The 25,960-nt window shown below is 40.6% G+C and overlaps 1 protein-coding gene across 1 annotated transcript in view; it reads left to right on the top strand.

Annotated features, from left to right (window-relative positions):
- The window catches only part of tmem232 (transmembrane protein 232), a 28,192-nt gene that overhangs the window by 684 nt on the left and 1,548 nt on the right, over positions 1-25,960 (top strand). Inside the window, exons 3-11 of the mRNA XM_056252967.1 lie at positions 106-211; positions 1,940-2,097; positions 2,241-2,337; positions 4,703-4,824; positions 4,908-5,056; positions 5,188-5,299; positions 6,010-6,187; positions 6,948-7,117; positions 25,495-25,772. Coding sequence (XP_056108942.1) covers positions 106-211; positions 1,940-2,097; positions 2,241-2,337; positions 4,703-4,824; positions 4,908-5,056; positions 5,188-5,299; positions 6,010-6,187; positions 6,948-7,117; positions 25,495-25,772 — 1,370 coding nt within the window. The remainder of the gene's footprint in view (positions 1-105; positions 212-1,939; positions 2,098-2,240; positions 2,338-4,702; positions 4,825-4,907; positions 5,057-5,187; positions 5,300-6,009; positions 6,188-6,947; positions 7,118-25,494; positions 25,773-25,960) is intronic.

The raw sequence follows: 25,960 nt of genomic DNA, 5'->3' as shown, positions 1-25,960 counted from the left end.
GGCGCCTGGCTAACTTGGTTGTGATGAAATTGGAGCATTACTCTCTCCAGCCACACGGTGGTGACAAACCTCTATTGATGAAAACACTCGACTTTTTGTCCTCAGCGTCGTGCTGGATTCATATCTTTTGGTGAAGGAAAACACGTTGATCTCCCCGGGGCCTGGACACAGCTTCTTCTGCTGAGCTTGTGCAATGGAAAAGTTAGAAATGGTGTGTTCATGACATGCAACGACGAACAGTTTTTTGGGTTTTTTTTTTTTACAAAAAAATCATGTTACAATGTTACAGAATTCATAGTGAGAACCTATGACATAGTACCTATGAATATAACATCTGACCTATAGAGGGAATGCATTAACGTCACTTCCCCGCCGGAACACGCCCCCCTCAGCGGGACTAAGCATAGACGGGACTGAGTGGCAGAAGAGGAGTTAATAGGGGAAACTGCGTTAACGCGAGTAAAACAAACTATTATCAGTTTAAACTAAAAGTTGGACTCGATATAGTGTTCCTTACAACTTATCAAAGATCCAGTGATCCATGGATATTGACATGCAGCCAGGAATCGTGTTTCCTGACATTTATATGTGCCTGATTTCGACGCCGGGGAAATAAATGAAGACAATTTGCCTGTAAACGTTTTATATAAATACAATATAGATAGGTCTAAATCCGAGTGATCACTTACATTAATGTTATACTGTATATCATCATATCGTCCAGCCCTAAAACTTGTATAGTTTTTTGTCAGTGTTTATTTAAAAACATCCAATTATGCAGAATATAGTCTGTTCTGTAGCTTTTTGCAGTCTGTAAAAATATACAGTACCTCAGATTTCTGGTCAAATCTAGTTGTACAGTCAATCGCAAAGCTCTTTCCCGTTTTAGATGTGTTTTGTGTGATTTTCACGGCGTTCACGCTGAAAACAAATGCTGCCGCTCAGTCTTTTTGCCACTTGTGGGCGTGACCGCATTCACTCCGGCCGACGGTGACGTCATGCGCATACCCTCTATAGTGAGTCAGATGTTAATGCTACTTGACACCTTGACAAATTACACTTTTAGAGGCAGGGTAGGTGATTTGTTTCAGAATTTTTGTTTTTGTTATGCTGGCTGAAAGTCTCTTCACATCCTGATAGCAATCACTAAGTTAAGTGGTCTTAATGTATGTGTTATTGTGTGTGGAAGGTGTTGGACCATAAAAAGTTTGGTCCAATAAATGATACGATGTCTTACCTGCCTGTCAACGTATGCAATTCCATACCTTTACGCACTGTGCTCATGCAGACATCACAGTGACAGCGCGCTTTATGCTATAGCAGAGTTAGACAGACACCAGTCACCGAGCACCGCAACCGAAACAGCAGCCGCCTTTTACAGTTCCTCCTGAACCAAAACAACTAGCTTATGCTGCGTTCACACCATAACTACTGTCATTTGGAAGAGATAGAAACCCATGACGTTTATACTCTGAGCGGTTCATGACTCAAATTTATGCTTTTCAATGGCAACACTATCAACGCTGAAATGAAGCAGTCAGGTGGTACAGGTCAGTGCTCTTTTAGTTGTCATTATTGTAGTGTTATGTGTTTTGAGACATGAGGTTGTTTAACGCAGAGCTCGTGACATTTTTGTTTGCTCCTCGCGTTCACGTGTTTTGGAGGAGGCGTGGCTTTGCTCTGAAGGGAGGGTGGGATCTCATGCTTTCAAAGCTAGCTGGCTATTGCTAGCCGCTTCGAAAATTACCTACCCTAACTTTAAAGACTGAATAATTGCAATATTCTCATACCATGATTACTATGATAACTATGGTACATACATTTCCAAAAACATAACATAACCATGGTAATTTGGTTCATTTTGTTAGTGAAAAAAAAAACATGAAAGGTGATGGCCATGAATTTTTCTTTCTTTTTTTTTTCTTTTTCTTTTTTTCAGATTCACTGGATGTCCTGGTCGTGTCATTGGACCATGCACCCATCCATGCAGATCAGATCCCTGTGCTGTTCCACCTGGCAGAGTCAATCCAGTATTTCCTGTGCTCTGACACAGCTCTGTTGGACCCTCCAAGTTCTTATAACACAAAGATGCTGCAGGTATATGCTACAAAATATAAATATCACTAAACATGGGTCCTTTATTATAGTAGTTACAGAATTACCCATATATATAAGTCTTTATTTATATACTGGTATGTCTCTTTTTATATATAGTTCTGCTGACAGTTGTTTTTTTACAGCTTGGTTATTTGGTCTCTCTGAGGCTGTTCATCTTTCAACTGACTGGTAATTTAAATGGGCATCAGCTAAGCAGCATCTATCTTCACAGCTTGAAAGGTTTGAGATTGTCTCTCAACTTAATCATTACTGAAAAACAATAAAATGTTTATATGACATGTTTTCGAGGGCTGTGACAAAATTACAGGACTGCAAAATAAAAGTTAATGTACCAAGGAATTATTTTAGATTGTTCTGGTAAAAATGTTAAAGGTGCATTGCGCAAGTCTCTGAGTTTTTGCGAAACTATGCCCCCTCTGGCGACAAGCGAAACTGCAACCAGAGGTGTGTAGGCTCATGGACCACACGCATACGCACACTTGCACGAGCACGAGCTGTTCATAACCAAAGGAGCATCAGCCGCACAAATCTTTTGTTTACAGTCATTTTGTCTTCAGAGGTAATAAAGTTATAAATCTGCAAGTCATTTTAAATATATGAAAGGAAAGGCATTTGAGTAAATTACACACTTATGTGTGAGGGGAAAACGGGGGTAGTAGAAAACTTCGGTTTTTGTTTCCATCGATCTCCATGTTGAACTGTTTTATGTGTTTACTGTATCCACTTATGATTGTATTATTATGGAAACACTTTCATGAACAATATAAGTTATTACTTTGGAAAAGCCAACTGAGGATCCCGTTTGAGCCCTAGAGCAGACCGGAGATCTCTCCATTTGTTGAAAGCCTTCCCGATGTTGACTCTCGTCTTATTCCGACGCCTGTCTGACTCCAATTTGGCCCTTTTGGTGGCACTAGACAAAAGTTTTCTTTTCTTTGTCTTACGTGGAGTTTGCGTTGGGGTTTGGAATGAACTACAAGCCGGTCTTTTAGAATCCATCTTCTACTTTTGTCGAAAGTTGACTAAAGTTTTGTCGCTCGAGTTGTCTTCGCTGATACGGAGAATGGCGGCGAATACACAAACCTGCCAGACATAGCCTGGTGAGCGTGAACGTGCATGACGTCACGCCCAGTCTCAAATTCCGTCCCGAATCCCTCTTATTTATTTTACTGTACAGGATTATAGAGGCAATCACAGTGATCAGAGAAGGGCTCATTCAGCCCATCAGGCAATTGTTTAAGCATGTATGGGTTAGAAAAACGGGTATTTTTAACATGAAATGTTGCGCAATGCACCTTTAAGTTCAATGTAGAAGTTACCCATACAAACACACCCCTTCCTTCATTGCTCCGCCCCCAAAATCCACAAACACGAAATGCAAGAGTAGATGTCTCTTGATCATAGCTGAAGCAAAGCAAAATAATGCTTCGCAAAAAAATAAAGCGAAGATGACGAACAAACGACAAGGAGTTCTGTGTTAGTCGCCAGCTCCACACAAACAATAACACTCAAGCAGAAACAACGCAACCTTGGCATCCGTTTTCAGGGTCCCGTTCAGGGCGCTCCAGCGCTTGAAAGCTTTTCTAATATTAACGCCATCTCCTTTTCTGCAGTCTTTCTTCAAATCTCCCTCTTGCTCACTCCCTCTCTCTTCCCCCATCATGAGTGTTAACGCCCCCTACTGCTGATTGGCTACAGGTGTGTTGTGGTGCTCGGTCTGATCCACTTTTAACAGCATTTCGCAGAAATCACTTAACATCCTTTAACATAACATAGTATTATATAACATGTATGGAAGCCCATTTCCGCAACATACGGGGAAAAAATCATGCTTTGGTAAATCATAATAATGACATCAAAGTTAAAATGAGATACTAAGACATTATGAGATAAAACATTTAAATAAAAACTCACATTTCTGACATACTAAAGTCAGTCAGAAATTGACAAAAATTATGAAATTATGAGATAAAAAGTTGAAATTATGATATTGAAAAATAAATCATCACTTTTCATGTGTCATTTTATCTCCTAATTCATACTTAGTATGTCATAATTTTGACTTTGTCAGAATTATAATTTAACAACGCATTATTATTATTTTTAGGTGGCAGAAACAGGCTTCCATAATTATGTTATATATGATATATTTATATTTTATTAAAATGATGGGTTACACTTTAGTTTACGATCCAGTTCTCAATATTAACTAGTTGCTTATTAGCATGCATATTACTATAGCTGTTTATTAGTACTTGTAAAGCACAAATTAATGCCTTATTCTGCATGACCATATTCTACATACCTTAATCCCACTCAATACCTAAACTTAACTACCTTACTAACTATTAATAAGCTGTTATTAGGAGTTTTTTGAGGCAAAAGACAGTTAATAGTAAGTCAATAGTGAGAGCTGGACCCTAAAGTGTGACCAAGTGATGTATTGGGTTATAGAGTGAGGACATGTGATTCCAAAGTTTAAATGTTGCTAATGGCAGGTGAAATTGTGGGACATGTTTTGTCCAATGTCACAAGAATCAGTGGAATGCATATTAAGTTTGCAGCTGTCTTTATCTGTTGACAGGACTGTTGAAGTGTGAAACACGCTACCAAGAGTTCCCGGACTTGTTATTTTCTGTTCACTTCATGATGCGTGTCGGGGGGGTTCTGTCTGGTCTCAAACTTACCGAGGACACTTCAGTCCAGGTTTGAAGGCTAGGTCAATTAAATCAGAAAAGAAGTGCTGAACTGAATGATTCACTGTATTGACAACTCTATTTGATTGACAGGTCTCTGTGGAAGCACAGGAGCATGGTGTTAACCAGGTCCTAAGTCAGTGCCTTTTCAGCTATCATTGTGTGCAAAACAATAGCACTCAGCTCTCTCAAGTGATCAAACAGCTTATGTTGCTGAGAGATAAACTTCAACAAGACAACTGGTGCGTGAAGTGTGTTTGTGATATACTTTCCACAGGTTTTTATGTTATATACCGGTAAGCAGCTTATAGGTGGAACTATAGGTTAAAATCCCAGAGTAACATCAGTCTTTTTTTACCTCCACTGTTCTTAGGGTCGACTGTGGGTTAGGACTGATGATTCTGGGAGAGGTTGCCAAATCTAGCATGCTGTGCCTTCAGACCCTTATGAGCCTTCACATGGTCCAAACACAAGAAAGCACTCAGGTGCTTAAGAAAGTACTTATGAACTTAAAGGAATAGTTTAAAAAAAGTGATAATTAGAGAGTAATATGGGTTTAGAACATCAAGATGGTGGGTCACTGACAAAGAGTGTCCAACAAAGATATATATGCATAGATCGGCTGTTTCTATGGGCTGCTATACATCAACACTCAAGAGCTAGATTACTGTGCGTCTGCAACCGTAGTTAGACGCATGTATGAATATCTATATCTGCAATAGATTTCAGAAGATGATTTTGCTGAACTAACACAATACAGCAAGACAAAGGTGTGAACAAGACATTAAAAAGTTACCTGTAATAAAAAAAACCTGTAATATTGAGTGGATAGCCTACATAATAAAAACACGAACACCTGTGAATGTTTATCCCATTTCTTTGGGAATTTAAATCTCGGCTGTTTCACAACCACAAGCTGATGATACACTTATAGATGTATTTATGGATTTGCATTTTAATGTATTTTTGAATAAATAATTAGATTGGACTAAAAAATCAGCGTCATTGATGCTGGTGACAAATAAGATAACTGATAGAATTTGAACAGAACAGACACGAAATGCTCTTTTTTGTGTGAGATATTGTGTGTCATACTCAAAAAGGTTCTGAATAAATCTTTAATCATTTGATTAATTAATACTAATTTTGTGAAAGTATTTTCATTTATTTATTTGTTTGTATTTTGTTTATGCAGGAAATGGCATCAGAAAAAGCATCCTGGCCATGGCAGTTGGAGCACATATACTGCTCCATTTTGATTGACATTTGCCTGAACAGCTGCTGTGCTGAAATTAAGAAAACAGCCCTCATTGGGCAGTCAAACTCTTTTCCGTGCAGATGTTCTGGAGGACTTTTAACTTTGCTAAAACAATGTAAGTTCTTAAGACAGAAATATGCATAAAGGCTGTGTCCGAAAGATTTAAAATGTTGCCTTTTGAGGATGCATTCCAAGGTTGAAAGGCATCAAGGCACATCCAAATCCAATGTTAGCTTCACTTCCTGTCTCCTGCGATACCTTCATCTGGTGGTTGGTGGTCAGTTTGTGTGTAAATGTACATTTCTGACCAACGTTTTCCCCTTTTTATGGCATTTCTAGAGAGAAATTACTATTGTAGTAATTAAATATTTGCTTAGTTATAACCAAAGCTCTCTCTATTTTGTTCACTGAACCGTAAATCAGTAAACCGTTACGCCTTAGTTTCTTGAGGTACCTTCATGCGTAAACGCTGCAAAGTCACTGCATGACAAGGCAGCGAGGCAACAAGTCAGCTGCCTAAGCTTTCGGACGCAGCCAATGTCTGCATTAAACTAGAATCATACTCAGAACTAGAGGTAGTACTAGTGGGTAATTACATAATAAAAGTCTATGGGATAAAGTTTATATACAGTGGCTTCCAAAAAGTATTGTCACATAAAATTACGTTTCTTTATTACACCTGTAAAGTAAGTTAATTATTACACCTCTTGGTTACTTTGCACTGCAGGACACCTGTGTTAACTTCAGGAGAACTGACTTTATACATCCACTAAAAGTATTTGTAACAAACAAAAACACCTTTTCAAATACTTTTTGGGGCTACTAGTGATAATGTCTATTATAAAGACAAGTAAAGCAGATATCTGTGTCTGTAGCGCATGAAGACAAATGGAGGCTGCGGTACAGTGTGGTTCAGGGTTTGGCCCAGATCAGTCGGAGGATCACGCTTTCAGAGAGTCTGAGGAACACTGCCTGGATAACACTTCAGAAACACCTGAACCGGGAGACAGACCCCCGCATAATCAATGCTGTGAGGATCATTGAGGTACTCCAGTTTCCTTCTGCTACAAAGTATATTTAGTCCAAATATTAACACACTACTCACAACTGAAGGAAAAAACAAATGCCCTTAAACTGGCCTGTCAATTACTCTTATTAACACTTATGTCTTCCACTCTTACTCATGTCTTTTCACTAGGCTTTTCTTGTTTAGAATATTTCCGCCATATTTATGTTTCTGAAGTCAGCAAACATTAGTTATGAGCAGTGTTGGGAGTAACGCATTAAAAGTAACGCGAGTTACGTAATCAGATTACTTTATTCAAGTAAATTAAGTATTGCATTACTTTTAAATCTACATCAAAATATCTAAGTTACTTTTCAAATAATAATTTATCGACTGACACCTCTCCTGTCCCCATGTTGAGAGAATTCGGGAGTAAAAGTGCAGATTTGTAATGTGCGCTGCAATGATTAAATATGTTAAAAATTACAAAAGTATACTTAATGTATTTAATCTCACTTTATTAACCCATATCTTTGCTGCCGTTACATCTGTCAGCTGCTGTACCCTTAAGTACCAGCAGATGGCAGCCTCGTCCCTCACTTTTTCCATAGACTCTTTCATTCCCCGACTTCATTTCTTAGTACCCTCTGCCCACTTTTAGTTTACCTGTTTCAGCTGTGTCTTGTTTTCTTAGTTCATTACCCTGTCTATTTAAATGCCTTTTGCCCTGCATTCATTATGAAGTCTTGTTTGTTTTGGTTTGCATTCGCTGTCCGCATCTCGAGCAGGTCTTATGTTCCTTATGTTTATCTCTGCTTGAGTTTTGGATTCCTCGTTCCTGTTAGCCCTCCGTGAATTGTATGTGTGTTTGGACTGATTACATGTGCTTGACCCTCTGCCTGGTATGGACTATGACTTTAGATTACATTTGTCATTAAACTGTGTTTGGATTAATTATCTCTCTCTCTCTCTCTCTCTCTCTCTCTCTCTCTCTCTCTCTCTCTCTCTCTCTCTCTCTCTCTCTCTCTCTCTCTCTCTCTAAATTTTTGTTTTTGTTTTTATTGCTGAAGTAAAAGTGTTTACTTCACAATAAACTTTCTTCTTTCTTTTCCTGCGTTCTATTCTTCTGTAATCCAGAATGGCAGCACAGCTGAAAGGTTTGAGAGCTGCACCCTCTACTGTACATACATGAATTTGCATTTCCTACAGCCTGAGGCTGTTACAGATTGTGTTGCTAGAACACACATGAATACGAAGATGAAGGAATACAGTCTTTAATAAATCCACATAAAGAGAGTAGCATATCACACATCCAAACATAGACGAGACCCAATAACAATGAACAGAAACAAGTGAACTTAAATACACAGGCAAACAAGGATAATTAAATCACACACGACACACCTGAACTGAATGACGAACCAAATGAGTGACCATGACAACAAACTAGGCAGGGAGAAACGGTGCAAAATTAACAAAGTCCAAACTGAGTGAAACTGTGAAATTACGCCCCCCTCCCAGACAGGCGGGACCTCGCGCCGGCAGATGAATCGAGGAGGCTCAGGTGGAGGACGAGAATCCGGGAGAGGGATTGAACTTTGATCCAGGGAATGGCCTTGAACAGGGACAGGTAGGTGATGACCCAGGCCACAGCCAGAACTGTGATGCATGGCGGCGGCGCTGGAGGGAGGAGCCATGGAGGTAGGCATCCAGACAGCACCATGGGGAAGACTGGAGGCAACGCAGACGTAGGAGGTGGAGCCCACCTTGCAACCAAAGAGCCTATGTAGCATAGAGACACCCAAGACCTTGGCGGCCGCAACGGAGCCGCAACAACGATCCCCCGAGATGGAAGCAGGGGTTTGGAGGGCAGAGGTGGAGCTGAATGGCGACCGAGGGCAGAGGCAGAGGCAGAGCCAGAGGGAGGGTGGGGCTAGCCTGAGCCGTAGGGGTGGACCCGGAGAGCAGCGGACGGCCTGCAGGTTTGTGGCGAGGGTGGTGCGATGTCCCGACACAGTTGGAGCCTACAGTCTGAGGGAGCCTGAATGCCTGATGCTCCTTGTTGGAGAAAGGAGCGCAGTTCCAGGAGCCAGGGCGACGGGTCGAGGTGGGCTGGAGCGTTCTGAGGCCGAAGGCGGAGCCACGGACTCCCCACGACCAGGAGGAGGTGACTCACAGCAGGCACGATGTATGCCCACACCACTGAGAGGAGGCTGGGGTGGTACTGAGGGGCTGATGGGAGACAGTGTAGACTGGGTGGCAGGAGTGGCTGAGGCCTGGAGAGGAGATTGACGAGAAGCAAAGGGATTGACAATACATATTAAGGCCAAGAGTAGGTGAGAGATGGAGGTTGGGTGGGGCCAGCGGGTCTGATGATGAAAATTCAAATTTGGGCGGGATTAAATGAAGCAGGGGATCCAACTCTCCAAAAACAAAACAAGAGTCTATTGAAGCCAGAAACTCTCACTCTCAGTGGCAGGAGAGTAGTCGGGGCTCACTTCCATACCCTCAAACTCCAAGAGAGACCCACAACAATGGATGGGCCAGCCAGCTCTTATACCTGGTCAGACTTGGCTAGCTCAGGCTCCGGGGTGATGTCCTGCTCGATCGCTCCACCAAATCTCCCTCGAGGACCCTTCCTGGACAACTGCGCTTTCGTGGAGATGTTCAGGCCAGCATACAGGAACGAGCACAGACAGTCATCTGAGAAAGGTGTCTAGTAGGCAAGATCGAGAAATTCATCCATATGTTTCTCGAGGGAGCGTTCTCCCTGTTTAAGTCCATGGTGGGTAAAAAGCACGTAATAGAAAATCGAGATATATCTCGTTGTGTTAATCACTTCTGGGTTGGGTCTTCTGTCACGGACTGTGTTGCAAGAACACATGAAGATGAAGGTAATAAGGCAGTTTTTAATAAATCCATATAAAGAGAGTAGTGTATCACACATCCAAACATAGCAAGACACGACAACAATGAACAGAAACAAGGAAATTTAAATACACAGGCAAACAAGTATAAATAATCACACACACCTGAACTGAATGATGAATCAAATGGGTGACCATGACAACAAACTTGGCAGGGAGAAACAGTTCAAAAGAAAATAAAAAGTCCAAACTGAGTAAAACTGTTATTTCTCTTTCGGTATGAAAGGGCCTTTACATTTGCCAAAAATAGAACAGACTAGATTTGTTTTTAAAAATGTTGGGCATCTGAAGTCTTCATAAGAGGCTGGATTCAAACTGGAGCTGACGTACTCTCTAGTTACTATTTAGAGATGTGTCTTTAATCTCGATTAAAACTGGGAGAGTGTGTCTGAGCCCCGAACATTATCAGGATGGCTATTCCAGAGCTTAGGAGCCAAATGCGAAAGCTTTCTCCCTCCTTTAGTGGAGTTAGATATCCTAGGTACTGCCCGAAGCCCACAGTTTTGTGACCTTAAAGAGCGTGATGGATTATAGGGCTATAGATGTTAAACACACTTAACCGTTTAGGGCCTTATAAGTCAGTAGCAGTATTTTATGATTGATACGGAACCTAATAGGTAAGCAGTGTAGAGATGATAAAATTGGTGATATACGATCATATTTTCTTGACCTAGTGAGAACTGTAGCAGCTGCATTTTGGACTAATTGTAGTTTGTTTATTGAGGATGCAGGACAACCAGCTAATGCGTTTCACTAATCTAGTCTAGTGGTCATGAATGCATGAACTAACTTTTCAGGAACAGATAGCATGTTACGTAGCTTAGCAATGTTTCTGAGGTGGAAGAAGGCTTCTGAAGAAGGCTTGAAAAATATGATTTTCAAAAGACAAGTTGCTGTCTAATATAGGCTAACTCCCAGGTCTTTAACTATAGAGGATGAAGTAACAGTGCATCCTTTTAAATGCAAATTGAATTCTAAGAGATTATGTGTACAGGTTTTGGTCTTATCCGAATTTAATAGAAGAAAATGACAGGTCATCCAGTATTTTTTATCTTTAACACACTCTGTCAACTTGGATAATTTACAGATTTCATCTGGTCATGATGAAATATATAACGGAGTATCATCGACATAGCAGTGGAAACTAATTCCATGTTTTCTTATAATATTACCAAGTGGCAGCATATGCAGTATATTGAAAATAGCAGAGGGCCTAACACAGATCCTTGCTGCACTCCATAATTTACTGATGTTATCTTAGATATTTCCTGTTTAATTAGACAAAATTGTAACGTCTGATAGGTACGATCTAAACCACCTTAATGTCTGTCCCTAAATACCAGTATAATTTTGTAGAAGAGTGTTTTATGATATATAGTGTCAAACGCAGCACTAAGATCAAGTAAAACTAGTATTGAGACTTGGTCAGAAGCTAAAGACGAGTTAATAAAATTGAGAAGAGGCTCTTCTGCAACCACTCTTTCAGTAGTTTAGTGGGAATTGGATCTAATAAACATATCGTTGGTTTAGATGCAATAAGTAGAGATGCACCGATACTAAATTTCTCAGCCGATACCGATAGCCGATTATTCAGAATGATATTGTCCGATACAATAGTTTGGTGGTTCTGCCTTTCATGCCTTCTTTTAAATTAATAATAATTAATTCCACAATTCTAATAGAAATGCAAATAAAAACTGTATTCTCTCCATTTCAACAAGTTGTTTCACAGTAACTGGTCTCATAAACAGAAAACACATTACTCAAATTGGGGTATGTGATTTTCTTTTTTGACCATTTTTTCAAAATCACTTGAAATCATATTCCTAACCCACTTACAGCCACTGAGTTAGAAGCACTGAAATGAAAATTAAGCAATTTAATCATCTGTGAAAAGGGCAGGACTCGAAAAACTCGAAAAACTAATTTCCAAGACCACCTAGAATCATTGGACTGTAAGTGCGTCAATCAAACGGTCGTACCATACCCCCCTCCCCCATCCCCCTCGCGCGCGTGTCCCCTTCGTGCTCATACTCAAAGCTCGTGACCCAGTCACAGTAAGTGCAAGTCGCCCCGGTACAGAGAGAGAGAGAGTAAGAGCAATCTCGCGCATCTGAGTTTTGCAGATGCATGATTGCGCGTCCATGTTCTTCGAATGGGTGGAGTCAGGGTCAGCGTTGGAGGAAAGAAGGTAGGACCTTTTGAGTTGTGTATTTTCAAAATCTGCCTGCCGTTTTGCAAATCCAATACCCTACCTTTAACATTAATACATTAACTAAATTCTGAAGATTAAATTAAGATTGAATGTTATTAATTCATATTAACATTGACTGAATTAAACAAAAAAACAACCTCCTGTTAGGCTCACATTCACTCACCACAAACAAAAGCATTTCTACTTTATCATTGAACGTCAAACTGACAATAATATTAGGATAACTTTACTATAAGGATATTAACTCATATTAACATTAACTGGATATAAAAGCATCATGTTCTGCTCCCAAAGCATTTCCCTCAAATAAGAATGTGGGGTAAATCTTTCTTCTCAAACAAGCATTTCTGCTTTATCATTGAACATCAAACTGGTCATTTTTAATATAAATGTTTTTGATGATATTAACATTAACTGGATATATAAGCATCATGTTCTGCTCACAAAGCATTGCCATCAAATAAGTGTGTGGGGTAAATCTTTCACAAACAAAAGCATTTCTGCTTTATAATTGAAAATCAAAGAGAGGCACTTTTAACATTAAGTGACTTGACACCTGACGCAAAGAAGCCAGGGGCACATGTCGCTACGCTTTGTGGCACATCCGGTCTTCATTGGCATGTGCCAGTGAATGTGTCACTGACATTGTCGTGAAATGCTGACACTGACACCAAATCGCGGAACATGTCCGCGATTGATATATCAACAATACTGATATATAAATTATTTTAAAATATTACTAAATGAGGTTATTCATTTAGGATTTTGTGTCATAATTACGTCAGTAATTGCACAGTCAGCCCTCTTGGGGCAGTGAAAATGCTCCACTCCTGCCTGGCTCTCTTCAGGGAGGATGGTAGCTGGCTACCTCACCTCGGCTCGGGACCAGCGCTGCTTCTGCAGTCATGGGGCTCGCAGATAGATCTAGCTGAGAAGCTTTGGACGGGTCTTTCCCTTTCCCAATCCTTTTCCAGTTCTGATTTTTTTAAATTATTTGTGATCAAACATTAATTGGCGGAGCCCCTGCAGTACCGCTGCAGACCCCTGGTTGAAGACCCTTGCATTATACTGTTACACATGTGTTTTCTTTTTCAACTGTTTACATTCACTTAAAACATAACTGTGTTTACGTGAATACTCACCAAGTGTATTTGACTGTTTAAGCGCAATAAGTAACCAAAAAAAAAACTAAATTGAGTGTGAGCACAAAATCTGTGGGAATGAGTAAAATTATGCGCAATACACACAATCCCACGCCGAAATTCAAGAACACCAACAATATTCATCCGGAGAAAATTAAACGAGTGAGTGAGGGGAGGCGTGTTTGTGTGTCAACTTGCTGTCGGATAGATAACAAAGTGAGAAAGCTCAGCTAGTATCGTGTATCTATTCTGCGGAAAATGAGTTTTGGAAGCGTTTTAGATATTTCAGTATCGATGTATCAAATAATCAATATTTTTGATTGCACTTAGTTTATTATTTCAGATGCCTTTTTAGAAGACTACAATTGAAAAATGTATATATTATATATAAAATTCAACCTGCCAAAGTGGCTTGTAGGACTGACTGCGTTACACGCCACTGCTGAAATCCACCCGCAATTTGCCGGGTTGGCGGGTGTTAATGTCCAGCCCTGATTGTTTGGTTTGCTATTGCTGCTATCTCATATGAGTGCTGCAAGTGGGGGTGGAAGTTATTTTAATTTGCCTCATAAAATCTCAAATGCATACAATAACACTTATTTTGTATCATTCTTTACTGTGTTATGCTATGTGTGTCTGTACATCTGGACAGATATGGGTATAATAATGGCAGTACTAAATGTTATAAATGGCAGTTATTGACGACAGTGTGGATGTTTTTATATGATCTACAATGAATTAACAAAACAGACCTGCTGATGTACACCTGTATGCACTATCAGTGGCGCTTGTAAAGTCCAATCCCCCCCCCCCCCCCCCCCCCCCCTTCAAATAAGTAAGAATAAAATGTGTTACACCACAGACATTACTTATAGCGTGATATATACTGATATTCTGTGTATTAAAGGCCACATTATCACATTAATACCACCAAATGCAAATTTTAATCCATTCACAAATTACATTTACTTCGAGTATAGTTACTATTTAGACTAGGCCTACTGCACGAAAGATTATCAACACATACAAATATTACTCAATTCTTACATGTAATCGACAGTTGAAGGGCGAAGCGTTTATTCATGGAAAAAAAAGCAAAAAAAAGATGATTTTCCGAATCCTCGTAAACATACTGCACGTCTTGAGTTCAGTGCTTAGGTGGAGGCTCCGCCCACATAGCGAAATTGGCCAATGGACGCTTTGTAAAACCACGAGTGACGGCAATGAGGCATCATTGGAATGTATTGGTATGACGTCACAGATCTTTGGTTCTAAAACGTGACAACACTAGGACTGAGTTTAAAATCCTTGCAACTCTTCTAACTCATTTATTACTTCTTGGTTTGTTGCAAAATTCCTGTCAAGAAAGCTGAAAATGTTGCTCGAGTGTACAATTTACAACAACGTACACCATCACACCATTTCACTAATACAGTGTAAACCCACATCTCCCAATCCAACACCATCTGGCTTCTGATGTGCATGGGGTGAAAGAAAGTGGGGTGGAGAAGAAATCTAAAAAAATAAAGAGGTTGATAAAAAGATAAAGATTATTTGCTCCTCTTTTTCAGCCTCGACTAATAAGCCTGAACATACAAAGGAAGAACTATAATAACTTTCATTAAAAAAACATGAACAGATCAGTAGTCTTTGAACATTCAAATATGAATGCATATGGAAAATATGATCAAACTTTTGACATTTACTATCTGAATGTATTTTAACTGATATGTTAAGCATTAATGTACATAATGTGAAATTGTTTGTTAATGTCATATTAAAGTTGTTAATATATCATTTGTTAGGCGCAATTTATTGGTCAGATGTCACTTGCTCTTTTGCGCCAAAGTGATTTTTCACTTGCACATGAGAGGGAAATGCTTGGACTGCAGAGCCCTGCCAAACATTACAGAAGAACCACTTAATAATTGATTGCTATCATAGCTGATGTAATATTAGTATTTTCTAATTAAAGTCCCTCTGTAATCAATAACTTTATCCTTTAAAACTCATCTTTGATCACCAAAATGACATATTAGGTTTTTTTCCTTGAAAAGAAAATTCTTCATGCCTTAAAATAGCTTGAATATAACTAAACCCTTGCCTCATTTAGTATAATCAGCCCCGCCTCCACTCACTCACACCAGGGCTGCGTTCAGCCCCGACAAAAAGTTGCAAACGTTTTTTAAACAGGAACGGTGGTGCGTTGAACACCCTATTCTGATGACGCTAGAGTTGCATCTATGGCAGCTGAGAAGGCCATTCGCTTATTTTAAAAAGGTTTAATAAAAAGATTACCTTGGTTTAGTTAAATAAATGTAAGTACAGTCAGAGACTTTAGCATAAATCCCAAAATAAACATTTGCTTCAAAAGTTAAAACACAACACCATAAAAAGCTTAATAAAGAAAACTCAAATACAATATGTAAACTAGCTTTTTTAATCTAGGGACTACACGACATTCCTCTCGGGTTAGTGACATCACTAACCCTAAAATGTACATAAACCCCGCCCCCGGGAACACGGAGTCCATGTTGAGGAGAGGAAGAGTTGTTGTAGTAAAGCACATTTGTGAGTCTGCTCAAGCTGTCGCGTTGTCTTTTCACATGCAATACAGTGCGTAACACAAATGCAATAGCATGTCACTCTGTAGGCAATTTACAACAGTTCCCACACGAGAAATTTTATAGATTATCATGACAGAATAAGCTAATCAAAAACTTGAAGATAGTTAACTCCACATCAGCAACACAAATTCATCAACTAACCATTCAGAAAAGTCCTTTTGCATTCTACGTCACTTCTTCTTGAGTCTCTCCATCATTGTCCGTCTCCAGTTTAAACATAAAAGGCAGAACAGTTTCTGACATTTTAGTGCTTGTCTGCGTGAGGTAATCTGAGCTGCCAACATGACATCATGACTTTGCGTAAACATACACGCCACTTTCAAGTCAAGTGGCGTGTTATCTATACGCATTTTGAGCTATCCGCGTGTATGTCCACGCCGAAACGAACCGTCATCTTTTGCGTGTATGTCTACGCCGTTAAACGTCCGAGTGATTCCGCGTGTATGTGTACGCCGTTAAATGTCCGAGCGAAACGAAGCAAAATTCATATCTACATCTGTGGAGCAATATTTTTTTTCCTAGGATGGTAGGGGAAGACTCATAAATATTAACCCCAGTGACGGGTAGGTTTAGGGACGGGGTTGGGGTAGGTCATATATTTATACAGTAATGTAACGTTAAGTCAACGGCGTTGATAAACACGCTGAAAAGCGATTATGCGTGTTGATAGCACGCCAAAAATGGAAATACGAATTGGCGTGTCATACATACGCCATTTCATGAGATCAGTCTGGAGCTGCTGAGAAAGAGCTGTTGAAGCTGTTGTGCTGGGAGCAGCAGCTCATTTGCATTTAAAGGGACACACACGAAACAACGCGTTTTTACTGACCCTCATTTTAACATGCTGTAAAAAAATATCTGTGGGGTATTTTGAGCTAAAACTTCACATACACACTCTGGGGACAACAGAGACTTATTTTACATATTGTAAAAAGGGGCATTATACCACCCCTTTAAAGGGATAGTTCGGCCAAAAATGATATTTAAACCATGCATTACTCACCCTCAAGCCGTTCGAGATGCATATGTCAATCTTGTTTCAGACGAACACATTTTCAGTTATTTTAGAAAATGTCTTAGACCCTTCAGTGGATATAATGTGAAGCAATGGGGTCCACCTCCTTCAAGTCCCAAAATGTGCATATATCCTTCACAAAAGTAATCCATCCGGCTCCAGGGGGATAAACGTGGGCCTTATGAGGGTAATCCGTGCGGTTTTGTCGTAAATATATACATATTTAAAACTTTATAAATGAAAATATCTGACTTCCTGCAACGATCGACGCACGTCCACGGGTGATGGAAGTCGGCGTACGAGGTAGGACGTAGCGTCGTGACGTAGAACGAACGCGCCCGCGCAGCCAGAGAGCAGAGCAAAACATCACCCGTGAACGCGCGTCGATCGTTGCCGGAAGTCAGATATTTTCATTTATAAAGTTTTAAATATGTATATTTTTACGACAAAACCGCACGGATTACCCTCATAAGGCCTTCGTTTATCCCCCTGGAGCCGGATGGATTACTTCTGTGAAGGATATATGCACATTTTGGGACTTGAAGGAGGTGGACCCCATTGCTTCACATTTTATCCACTGAAGGGTCTAAGACATTTTCTAAAATAACTGAAAATGTGTTCGTCTGAAACAAGATTGACATATGCATCTCGAACGGCTTGAGGGTGAGTAATGCATGGTTTAAATATCATTTTTGGCCGACCTATCCCTTTAAGTAAAAAATGTTTAAGTGCAATGTGATTCAGAACCTAAACAATCAACCAAAGGGGCAAAAATATTTCTAAATCCTGACTCTTGTAAACTTAGCAGCTTTAGAACACAACCGTTCCCATTCTTACAATGTATATCTCCTTTTTGGAGAGGAAAACCAGTTGATTGACTTTATCTGGCTTGAGAGTTGCCTTTTGCATATGACGATATTGCCACCAGTGATAAAGGCTTTTTCTGAGGGAGCACTTGTTGCTGGAATGCACAAGTACTTTCTAGCAAGTTGGCTAACTCATGGAAAGTTTGCCTCATGGACTTTCCACCATTCCAAGGGATTCAACTCACTTTCTGCATTCGGTGTGGACAAGTATCCCTCTAATTCCCCTTCTATTGCCTCTTTTAGAGATAAGGAAGCTGATCTTGCAGCTGCAGATGCACTTACAGCAGCTGAGGTTTTCAAAAAGCTGGCAAGTGATTTCTTTGCTTTCTTGGGTGGTGTTTGTTCTGCTGGTGTTTCAGGGCTCTGTGATGTGGTGGCAGATGTAGGCTGCTGAACCGATGCTGCTGGATACTGGACGGTCAGCAAAGACTCCAGCTCAGATACAGCTCTGGCTTGTATTCCCTCTATCTTGTCGCTGTCAATGTAATGGGTTTTGAACCTGGGATCAAAAGCGAAGCCATGTCCAGGTCATCAGTGGTGGGATCCTGATATTTGTCAGTGAGGTTATTGAGAATGGTTGTCTTCATTGTTTTTGTTAGTTCAGTGTCATCATAATTCAGGCTCAAGATGTTGACTTTCATCAGGTAAAGTCTCTCAGTGGACTCAGTGCCTTTTTCACAGACTCCATCACATCAATGTCTTGCCATGATGGGACCAAATGCCTCGTCTTCTGGTCTGCCTTCAGGACCTGCGAAATGGCCTTTTCCTGGTCAAGCACTCTCTCAATCATGTTGAGTCTGGAACTCCATCATGTTGGGAACTTTGTGATGAGTTTCTGTTGAGGTAGTTTCAGCTCAGTTTAAACATTATTTAAGTCCCTCTTTTTCTTCCAACTGAAAGAGAATGTACTGACGACCTTCTTGCCAATATGTTATGCGTTCAACACGAGGATCTTCTTCACTTTTTTCTACAATAAAAAAGGATCAAATTTATTAATTAGATTTAATTAAATTTTAATCCACTGTGTTTCTAAATCTCACGAGCAATGTATGATCCTGTTAATGTTGTGACGAGGGTGAAAGCCATAGAACTGCAACTGAAAGAATGTAAACTGTAGCACGATACAACGATATTTCCGAAAAAGTGAATCGTGGAGAAATTTTAATCGTTCACGATCAAATATCGTCATATCACACACCCCTATTTAAGAGGATTTTATATTTAATTACTATTCATGATGATTATGGTTGATTGGTCATTCCTTTTTAGATAAGATTTTCAGTGTAAAAATCCCACTCCAACACCACCTGGCTTTTGATGTAGATGTGACAAAAGGAGAAAGAAAGGAGGTTTTGGATGGTACTTTTTGGTCACAGGAGACCTAGTAAAAAAGTCACTGTAGCAATGTTCAGGGAAGAAGGAGGCGGGAACCGGCGGACAATCAAATTAAAACTTTATTTAAATGAAATAAACACAATACCTGCCAGCAGTCCCTCACGTAACTGCTGGCTACCCAAAATAAAATATAACTACCTGCCAGCAGCCCCTCACGGACGACTGCTGGCTACCAAAATAAAATAAAATAAAACACAAACAAAAGCAGGCCTGTTCCTCTCTCGATCATCCACTCCGTCGCTCCTCCTTTATGCTTCCGCTCCTCCGTGAGAGATGCGAGACCGGTGTGCTTCCCAGGTGCTGCTCATTAGCAATCGCACCACCGGCCTCGCGACGTTCTCTCACGTCCCTCGGCCGTCCTGCTCACCACAGTCACCCTCCAAGCTCCAGCCCGCATTGAGTCCGACTGGAGTGTTGACGCCCTCCAAGCTGCAGTCCACACTGAGTCTGGCTGGAGTGTTGACGAAATCCAAGCTCCAGTCTGTAATGAGTCCGACTGGTGTGTTGACGCCCTCCCAGCTCCATTCCTCACTGAGTCCGACTGAAGTGCTGATGCCCTCCAAGCTTCAGTCCGCACTCTCTATGACTGGAGTGTAGATGCGATCCAAGCTCCAGTCTGCAATGTGTCCGACTGGAGTGTCAACGCCCTTAAACCTCCAGCCCGCAATGTATGCAGCTGGAAAGTCGACGCCCTCCAAGCTCCATCCCTCAATGCGTCTGATTGGAGAGTGGACGTCCTCCAAGCTCCAGCCCGCTATGTGTTCGACTGGAGTGCCAACGCCTACCAAGCTCCAGCTTTTTTTTTCTTTTTTTTTGTGGAGCGCCATAGAGGCAGAATCAATGAGAAGTTACCCCGGGTTGTCATGCGGCAAGTAACACAAGCCGCTTACATGAGCTGCCAACAAGGAGTGCTCCACCGAGACATAAAAAAGGAAAACCTTTTAATCAACAAGAACACCCTAGAAGTCAAACTGATTTACTTTGGCTGTGGCAACCTCCTTCAAAGCTCAACCTATACTACATTCATGGGCATGTATTGAAGCCATAGAATAGGAATCACTCAAATAGCACCTAATGATTTCTAGCATGCTAATAAACACCAAGACAAAATGGTGTGGTAATGCAATACCCATAATAAAAAATCTCTTTCTTACAGGCACACGACTGTACTGCCCACCCGAATTTATATCAAGTGGCCAGTACCACGGGTAGCCAGCGACAGTATATTCATTGGGGGTGCTCTTGTTCTCGTTAGTATGCTGGAAATTTACAGTCTTCCACAACTTGAATTTGATCAATCTGAACCTTTTGTCCATAGCTGGCTCGTCACAAGGTGAGATCTTTATTACAACAAAGAAGGCCAATTCTAATTCTAAATCATACAAAAGAGAATTAGTTAATAAAACATGGCAAGGTAGATAATGCAGGATTTGTTCACATTTCTAACCTCCAGTCATGTCTTACCTTACAGTTTAGAAAAGAGAAGGTATAAAGGTAATACTTTCTCTCCTATCTTTCAGCACAGAGTGCTGCCAATTAATCTGCTCTTGCCTGCAGCGTGAGCCAACACAGCGACTCGATTTGGGCAAGATTATTTTCCATGAATGGTTTAAGGTACTGAACTACAAATATTTTGAAGATATATTACCCAGCCAAAAAAAAAAAAAAAAGTTGTAGCAAAAAAAGAAAAAAGAAAATCATATAGGTGTCCTCTGAGGACACCTTGTGAAATGGGAAGAAGTTGTTGTTCAAAATATGACTTAATAATAAACCTGAAGTTTGCTTTTGTTTCGGGTCACAGATGTGAGGAATATTGGAAAATAGTTGCCATGCTCTCTATCAGAGCCAGCCCAGTTCTTGTCATGAATCCAGCCAAAATCAGAGCCAAAATTGGCTGGGTCAGGTTTACCAGAGAAGACTAACAGCTCCCTGTCTCAGTCCATCCGTGCAATGCCTACAATGCCCTTATTTTGTACATACACGTTTTTACACTGTTCTTATATTTTATTACTTATGTATATGTATGTATGTGTGTAAAAATAAAACACAAAAAATAACAGTTGTTCTTTTAAGTCTGAACAACTCAAACTTGAATGAAGTCTGGTATGTTTTCTGGTTTATTTAATATTTCTTCTATGCAGTAGCACTAAAAAGTAGCCCTTTAAAGGTGCAATGTGTAACATTTTTGAGTATCTATTAACAGAAATGCAATATGACATCCATAACTATGTGTTCAGTGGTGTATAAAGAACTTACTTAATAAACCGTAATGTTTTTATTACCTTAGAATGAGGCATTTATATCACATAGGCGCGGGAATCCCCTTCAATGAAGGTCGCCATATTGTGACGTCATGTTTCTACAGTAGCCGAACGCGAACAAACAGCGTTACAGAGCGCGTTTCGTCACTACCTTGAAAAGAGAAGCCGCAGGAAGCTAGAAGAAGCTAGTCATAAACACCGTGAGTAGTGACTTTTCCCTTGTCAGTGGTGTAAATATGTAGTTGGATTGTTTCATGTCTTCTCCCTCGCTGTGTTATGGCTTTGCTATGTGGGGATAAATGTGCTGGTTACGTTCGTGAGACAGCTGATTAGTAGGCTACTCTTGTCATTGACCGTAAAACAGTTACAGGAATCACCAACCTTTCGATTTTGGAAGCATTTTAAGTCGATCGAGTTTCCAAAATCAGAGAAAAAAGCCTATTGTGTGTAACGTTAGTAAGTGGTGTCTAGGGGATGCGGAGGCGTGCGCGCTGTTACAATCATGTAATTTTTGCCGCACTCACCTTTGGGCTCATGCGGACGCGTCGAGTTTAAACAAGGCTTTACGCTTTAACCAGCTCAGCCACAGTAACAGCTCATATTAGCCAGCTAAACTTTTACTACCCTGTTAGAAAAAATATATAGTTGTATAGTTTCATGTGGTTCTTCTCCCTCGCTGTATTATGGGTTTGCTATGTGGGGAGAATGTGCTGGTTACGTTCGTGAGACAATCAGCTGATTACTATTATTATATTATGTATTAAGACCCTTGATCCTCACCTGAAACTTTATCGATGATGTGGTTTATAATGGACTGTGGTACAGAAACTTGGTTTACGCTGGCTATTCTCTGCTGTCTCAGACGACGATGTTTGTCCCATTTTAGCCACCGTAGCTTCTCCGAAAGGGAGGGGTGAGCTGTGGGCTGAGCCCTTAGTGTAAACTCGCAACCGAACCACTAGATGTCGCTAAAAATCACACACTGCACCTTTAATGTGATTTATTTTAAACAAAACCTCATTCAGAGATTTTTTTTTAACTAGATAGTCTTATTGATTTGTCCTGTTGTTACAACAACAGTAGCTAGTTTAAAAAAAGGTTACATTTATTGTTCTTTCTCTAAATGATGCATGTAGAGTTTTTTTTTTTTTTAAACAAAATGCACAGATCAGTTTTATTTTCTCTCGATACAACCGAGTGTGTTTACATTAATGACCCGCCAATACAAACCAGGCTTTGCGTTAGCACCATGGGCGACATCCTGTGCGGGGCATAAGCACTGAATGTTTTTTGTTTGGAATTAAAGTCACCATTAAATCAAAATGGACAATTTTTATTCTTTCAGGGATATTGCAAGGTTAATTATAAATGATTTATCCGTGCACATTATAATTTTTTTAATTCATGTGTCAAACTTTAATCAAAACAACTTCCCCTCCCTCTTACTGGTGTGAGGTAATAAAGCTCTGTCTGACCTGTTTAAGCTCTGATGCTTTTAATTGTTTTTCTATGTAAGTCTGCGCTAGACAGACGTCTGACCCTTGTGCCACGTCTTGTGCTCGAGACCCTTCTTGTCCATTTTCCAGCATCACAGATCTGCAGATACTATTGTATAGGCTACTATAGTAACTCCAGTACTGTAGTAACTATTATGCGTATCGAGTTTTTTAGAGCAAAAACATGTTCTCTGTGATCATCCCCTTACGCCTGTCAACTAGGAACTAAAAAAAAAGTTGTCAAACTGGACAGATAGTGAATTTATTGTGACCAGCACATTTGTGAATTTACCTGCGTCTCGTTTAGCTCCATCGCTTGGTCTGTGTATTTAAACCCTCATTTCAGTTCAGATCTTTGTCTAGTGTGTTCAATTACAAAGGTTGGTTTGTGTTAGTCCTGTGTATTGTTTCTGTGCCTTCTTATGCCAGAGTGTTTTGTTTTGCTTATTTAGTTTAATAAAGACTGCTTCTAAAGGATCTTCTATTCGCTTCATTGTGGAACCAACCCGTGACAGAACACCAGACCTTAAAGGTTCTCTAAGCGATGTCGGGTGACGTCACTTCTTGTTGACGTTTAAAGTATTGTCAAACAAAACGGAGGCTAGCTAGACCCTCCCTCCTCCTCATCCGCGCACTAATCCCCCAAACCCCGCCCCCAAGTCCTTCTTGTCAGTGATTGGCTGGAACTGTATGTCATGTTTCGTGGAGCGGGTTAGCCCAGTTTGTTTTTGTTGCTGTTTGTGGAGCCTGGGCTGTCTACAGGGATCGCGTTTCTTTACAGTGTGTTCAGGGGACAGGCAGCCAGCGGTTAGTGAGGAGATGTTTGCTGTATGTGACAAAAAATGTTTTGGCCTAAAAAAAAGCGTGACATCGCTTAGAGCACCTTTAATAATATGGATCTCGCAGCAGCCCACATTTGCCCTGAGTACTAGCTACTTAACCTCTGCTAGAATGGTTACCCCCTGGAGAGGTGTATGGAGGATTCTTTTGGACTTATACTCTCGAATCCCCTGGAATAGACACATTCTAAAAGCATGTTTTCGTGCTGGATGACTATTTGTATGTTTTCCTCTTGCCAGGAAGGGACAGCACGATGTTAGCTCAGTACATCAGCAATGATTTCTGGCTAGATGGTTCTGATTTTATTGTGGAGGAGCTGTATGAGGACCACGCCAGAGATGTTCCAGTCCTCCCCTGGCCAGCACCCAGAGCCCATTCAACCTCTTGCCATGCCCGCATCGGACCATCATCCAGAGCCCACTGCAGTCTCAGAGAATGAGCCTCCCACAAAGCTAGAGTCAGAGCAAGAGCCAGGGGCCAATTTCGTCCTGGAGCCGGACCAGGTGCGCGAGCTCCCTCGTCCCATTGGCTTCGCCTTGGCTCCACGCCCTCTTGGCTCCACCATGGTCTGTCGTTCCTCATGCTCTGTACCTCATCCCTCTGGCTTCACCTGGGGTCAATCTTTGCTCTGGCTCCACTTCTGGAACCCCAGCTTCGCCTTGACCCTCCACCCCTCTGGCTCCGCTATGGTCTCCTTCCCTCTGGTTCCGCCTTCTGGGAGGGGAATGTACTGTCACGGTCATGCTTTGTTTTATGGACCTCTTCTAGTTTTTCACCTTGTTTTCCTGTTTCCTTTGTTCCTGCTCTTCATTTGTTTTCATAGCAACCCATTGTGTTAATCTGCGTCTAGTTTAGTGTCATTGTTTGGTCTGTGTATTTAAACCCTCTTTTCAGTTCAGTTCTTTGTCTGGTGTCTTCAAGGTTAAGTTTGGCTTTTGTTACTCCTGTCTAGTTTTTCAGTGCCTTCTTATGCCAAAGTGTTTTGTTCATTTAGTTTAGTAAAAGCTGCTGCAAATTCACCTCTATTCACCTCAATGTGGAACCAACTTGTGACACTAGTGTCTTTATCATTTTAGTTTTGATCAATTTAATGTATCCTTGCTTCTTTCCAAACCAAAAAAACAAAACACTTACTGACCCCAAACATTTAAACACTAGTGCATACACTGTAAAAATTTTAAAAGTAGTATGTTATCTTGCCGTAAACTAAAAGCAAGATTTTTTTTTTCCCACCCCAACTTTGTTTTAGTAGGAAATACATCAGTACAGGAAAGTCAGTTGTGTTTGTCAGGCCATTTCATGAGGTCTTCACAGTGCTATATACAAACAAACGAAAGAAAGCAGTTGTTTTGTGTTACATTTCACTCTAATCCAGCTGAATAATGCATGAAGCATTTTTTGTACATTCGGTCCACATTTTAAAGTTATTTTGTGCCCAACACTGAAAGCAAAGTAAATCTGAATATAAACAAAATGCTAAAGCACATTGTTGGCTTTAAACATTCATCTGGTGCGATACTAAATTAAACTCTGACACAATGAAATCAGACGACTCAAGAAGAGAATCTTAATTCAAGCCTCTACATGATCAATAGAACCTGCAGTTTCAACCTGTTATTATCTCCTTTCCAGGGGGATAAAAGGCTTCTGGAGAACCACAGAGAGAGGATGAGAAGTTCACACACAGTTTATGTGTGTGTATGTGCACAGAGCGAGTGGATCACTAGGCGGCTGGCACACACTCTTTCCAAGATCTGGCCTCCAGTTCAGCTCACTGCTCATTCTGCAAACCACCGACACAGAATGAAAACCACCAAACCCAAGAAAGAGGCAGTTTCCACAGCCAGGACTGGAGAAGGATGCCCTGAACCACCTCAGACTATTATTAAAGACGCTCACAAGACACCAAGGTTATTGGCTTCTCTTCTTAAAATTGCAGCTGGTACACTAACATAAAAGTACCGTTTTATTTTTTTTGACATGGCACCAAGGTAATATCATGTTTTTGGACGCATACCATGGTTTATCAGTTTTTGGGGTACAATTTAGTGGTTAGACAATAAATTGACAGATATATTACTTTGTAAAATATTTCTAA

Source organism: Rhinichthys klamathensis, unplaced genomic scaffold, assembly GCF_029890125.1.
Source record: "Rhinichthys klamathensis goyatoka isolate OS25496 unplaced genomic scaffold, OSU_Roscu_1.1 h1tg000099l_1, whole genome shotgun sequence".
NCBI lineage: Eukaryota > Metazoa > Chordata > Actinopteri > Cypriniformes > Leuciscidae > Rhinichthys > Rhinichthys klamathensis.
This window is presented reverse-complemented; position numbering and strand designations above follow the sequence as displayed.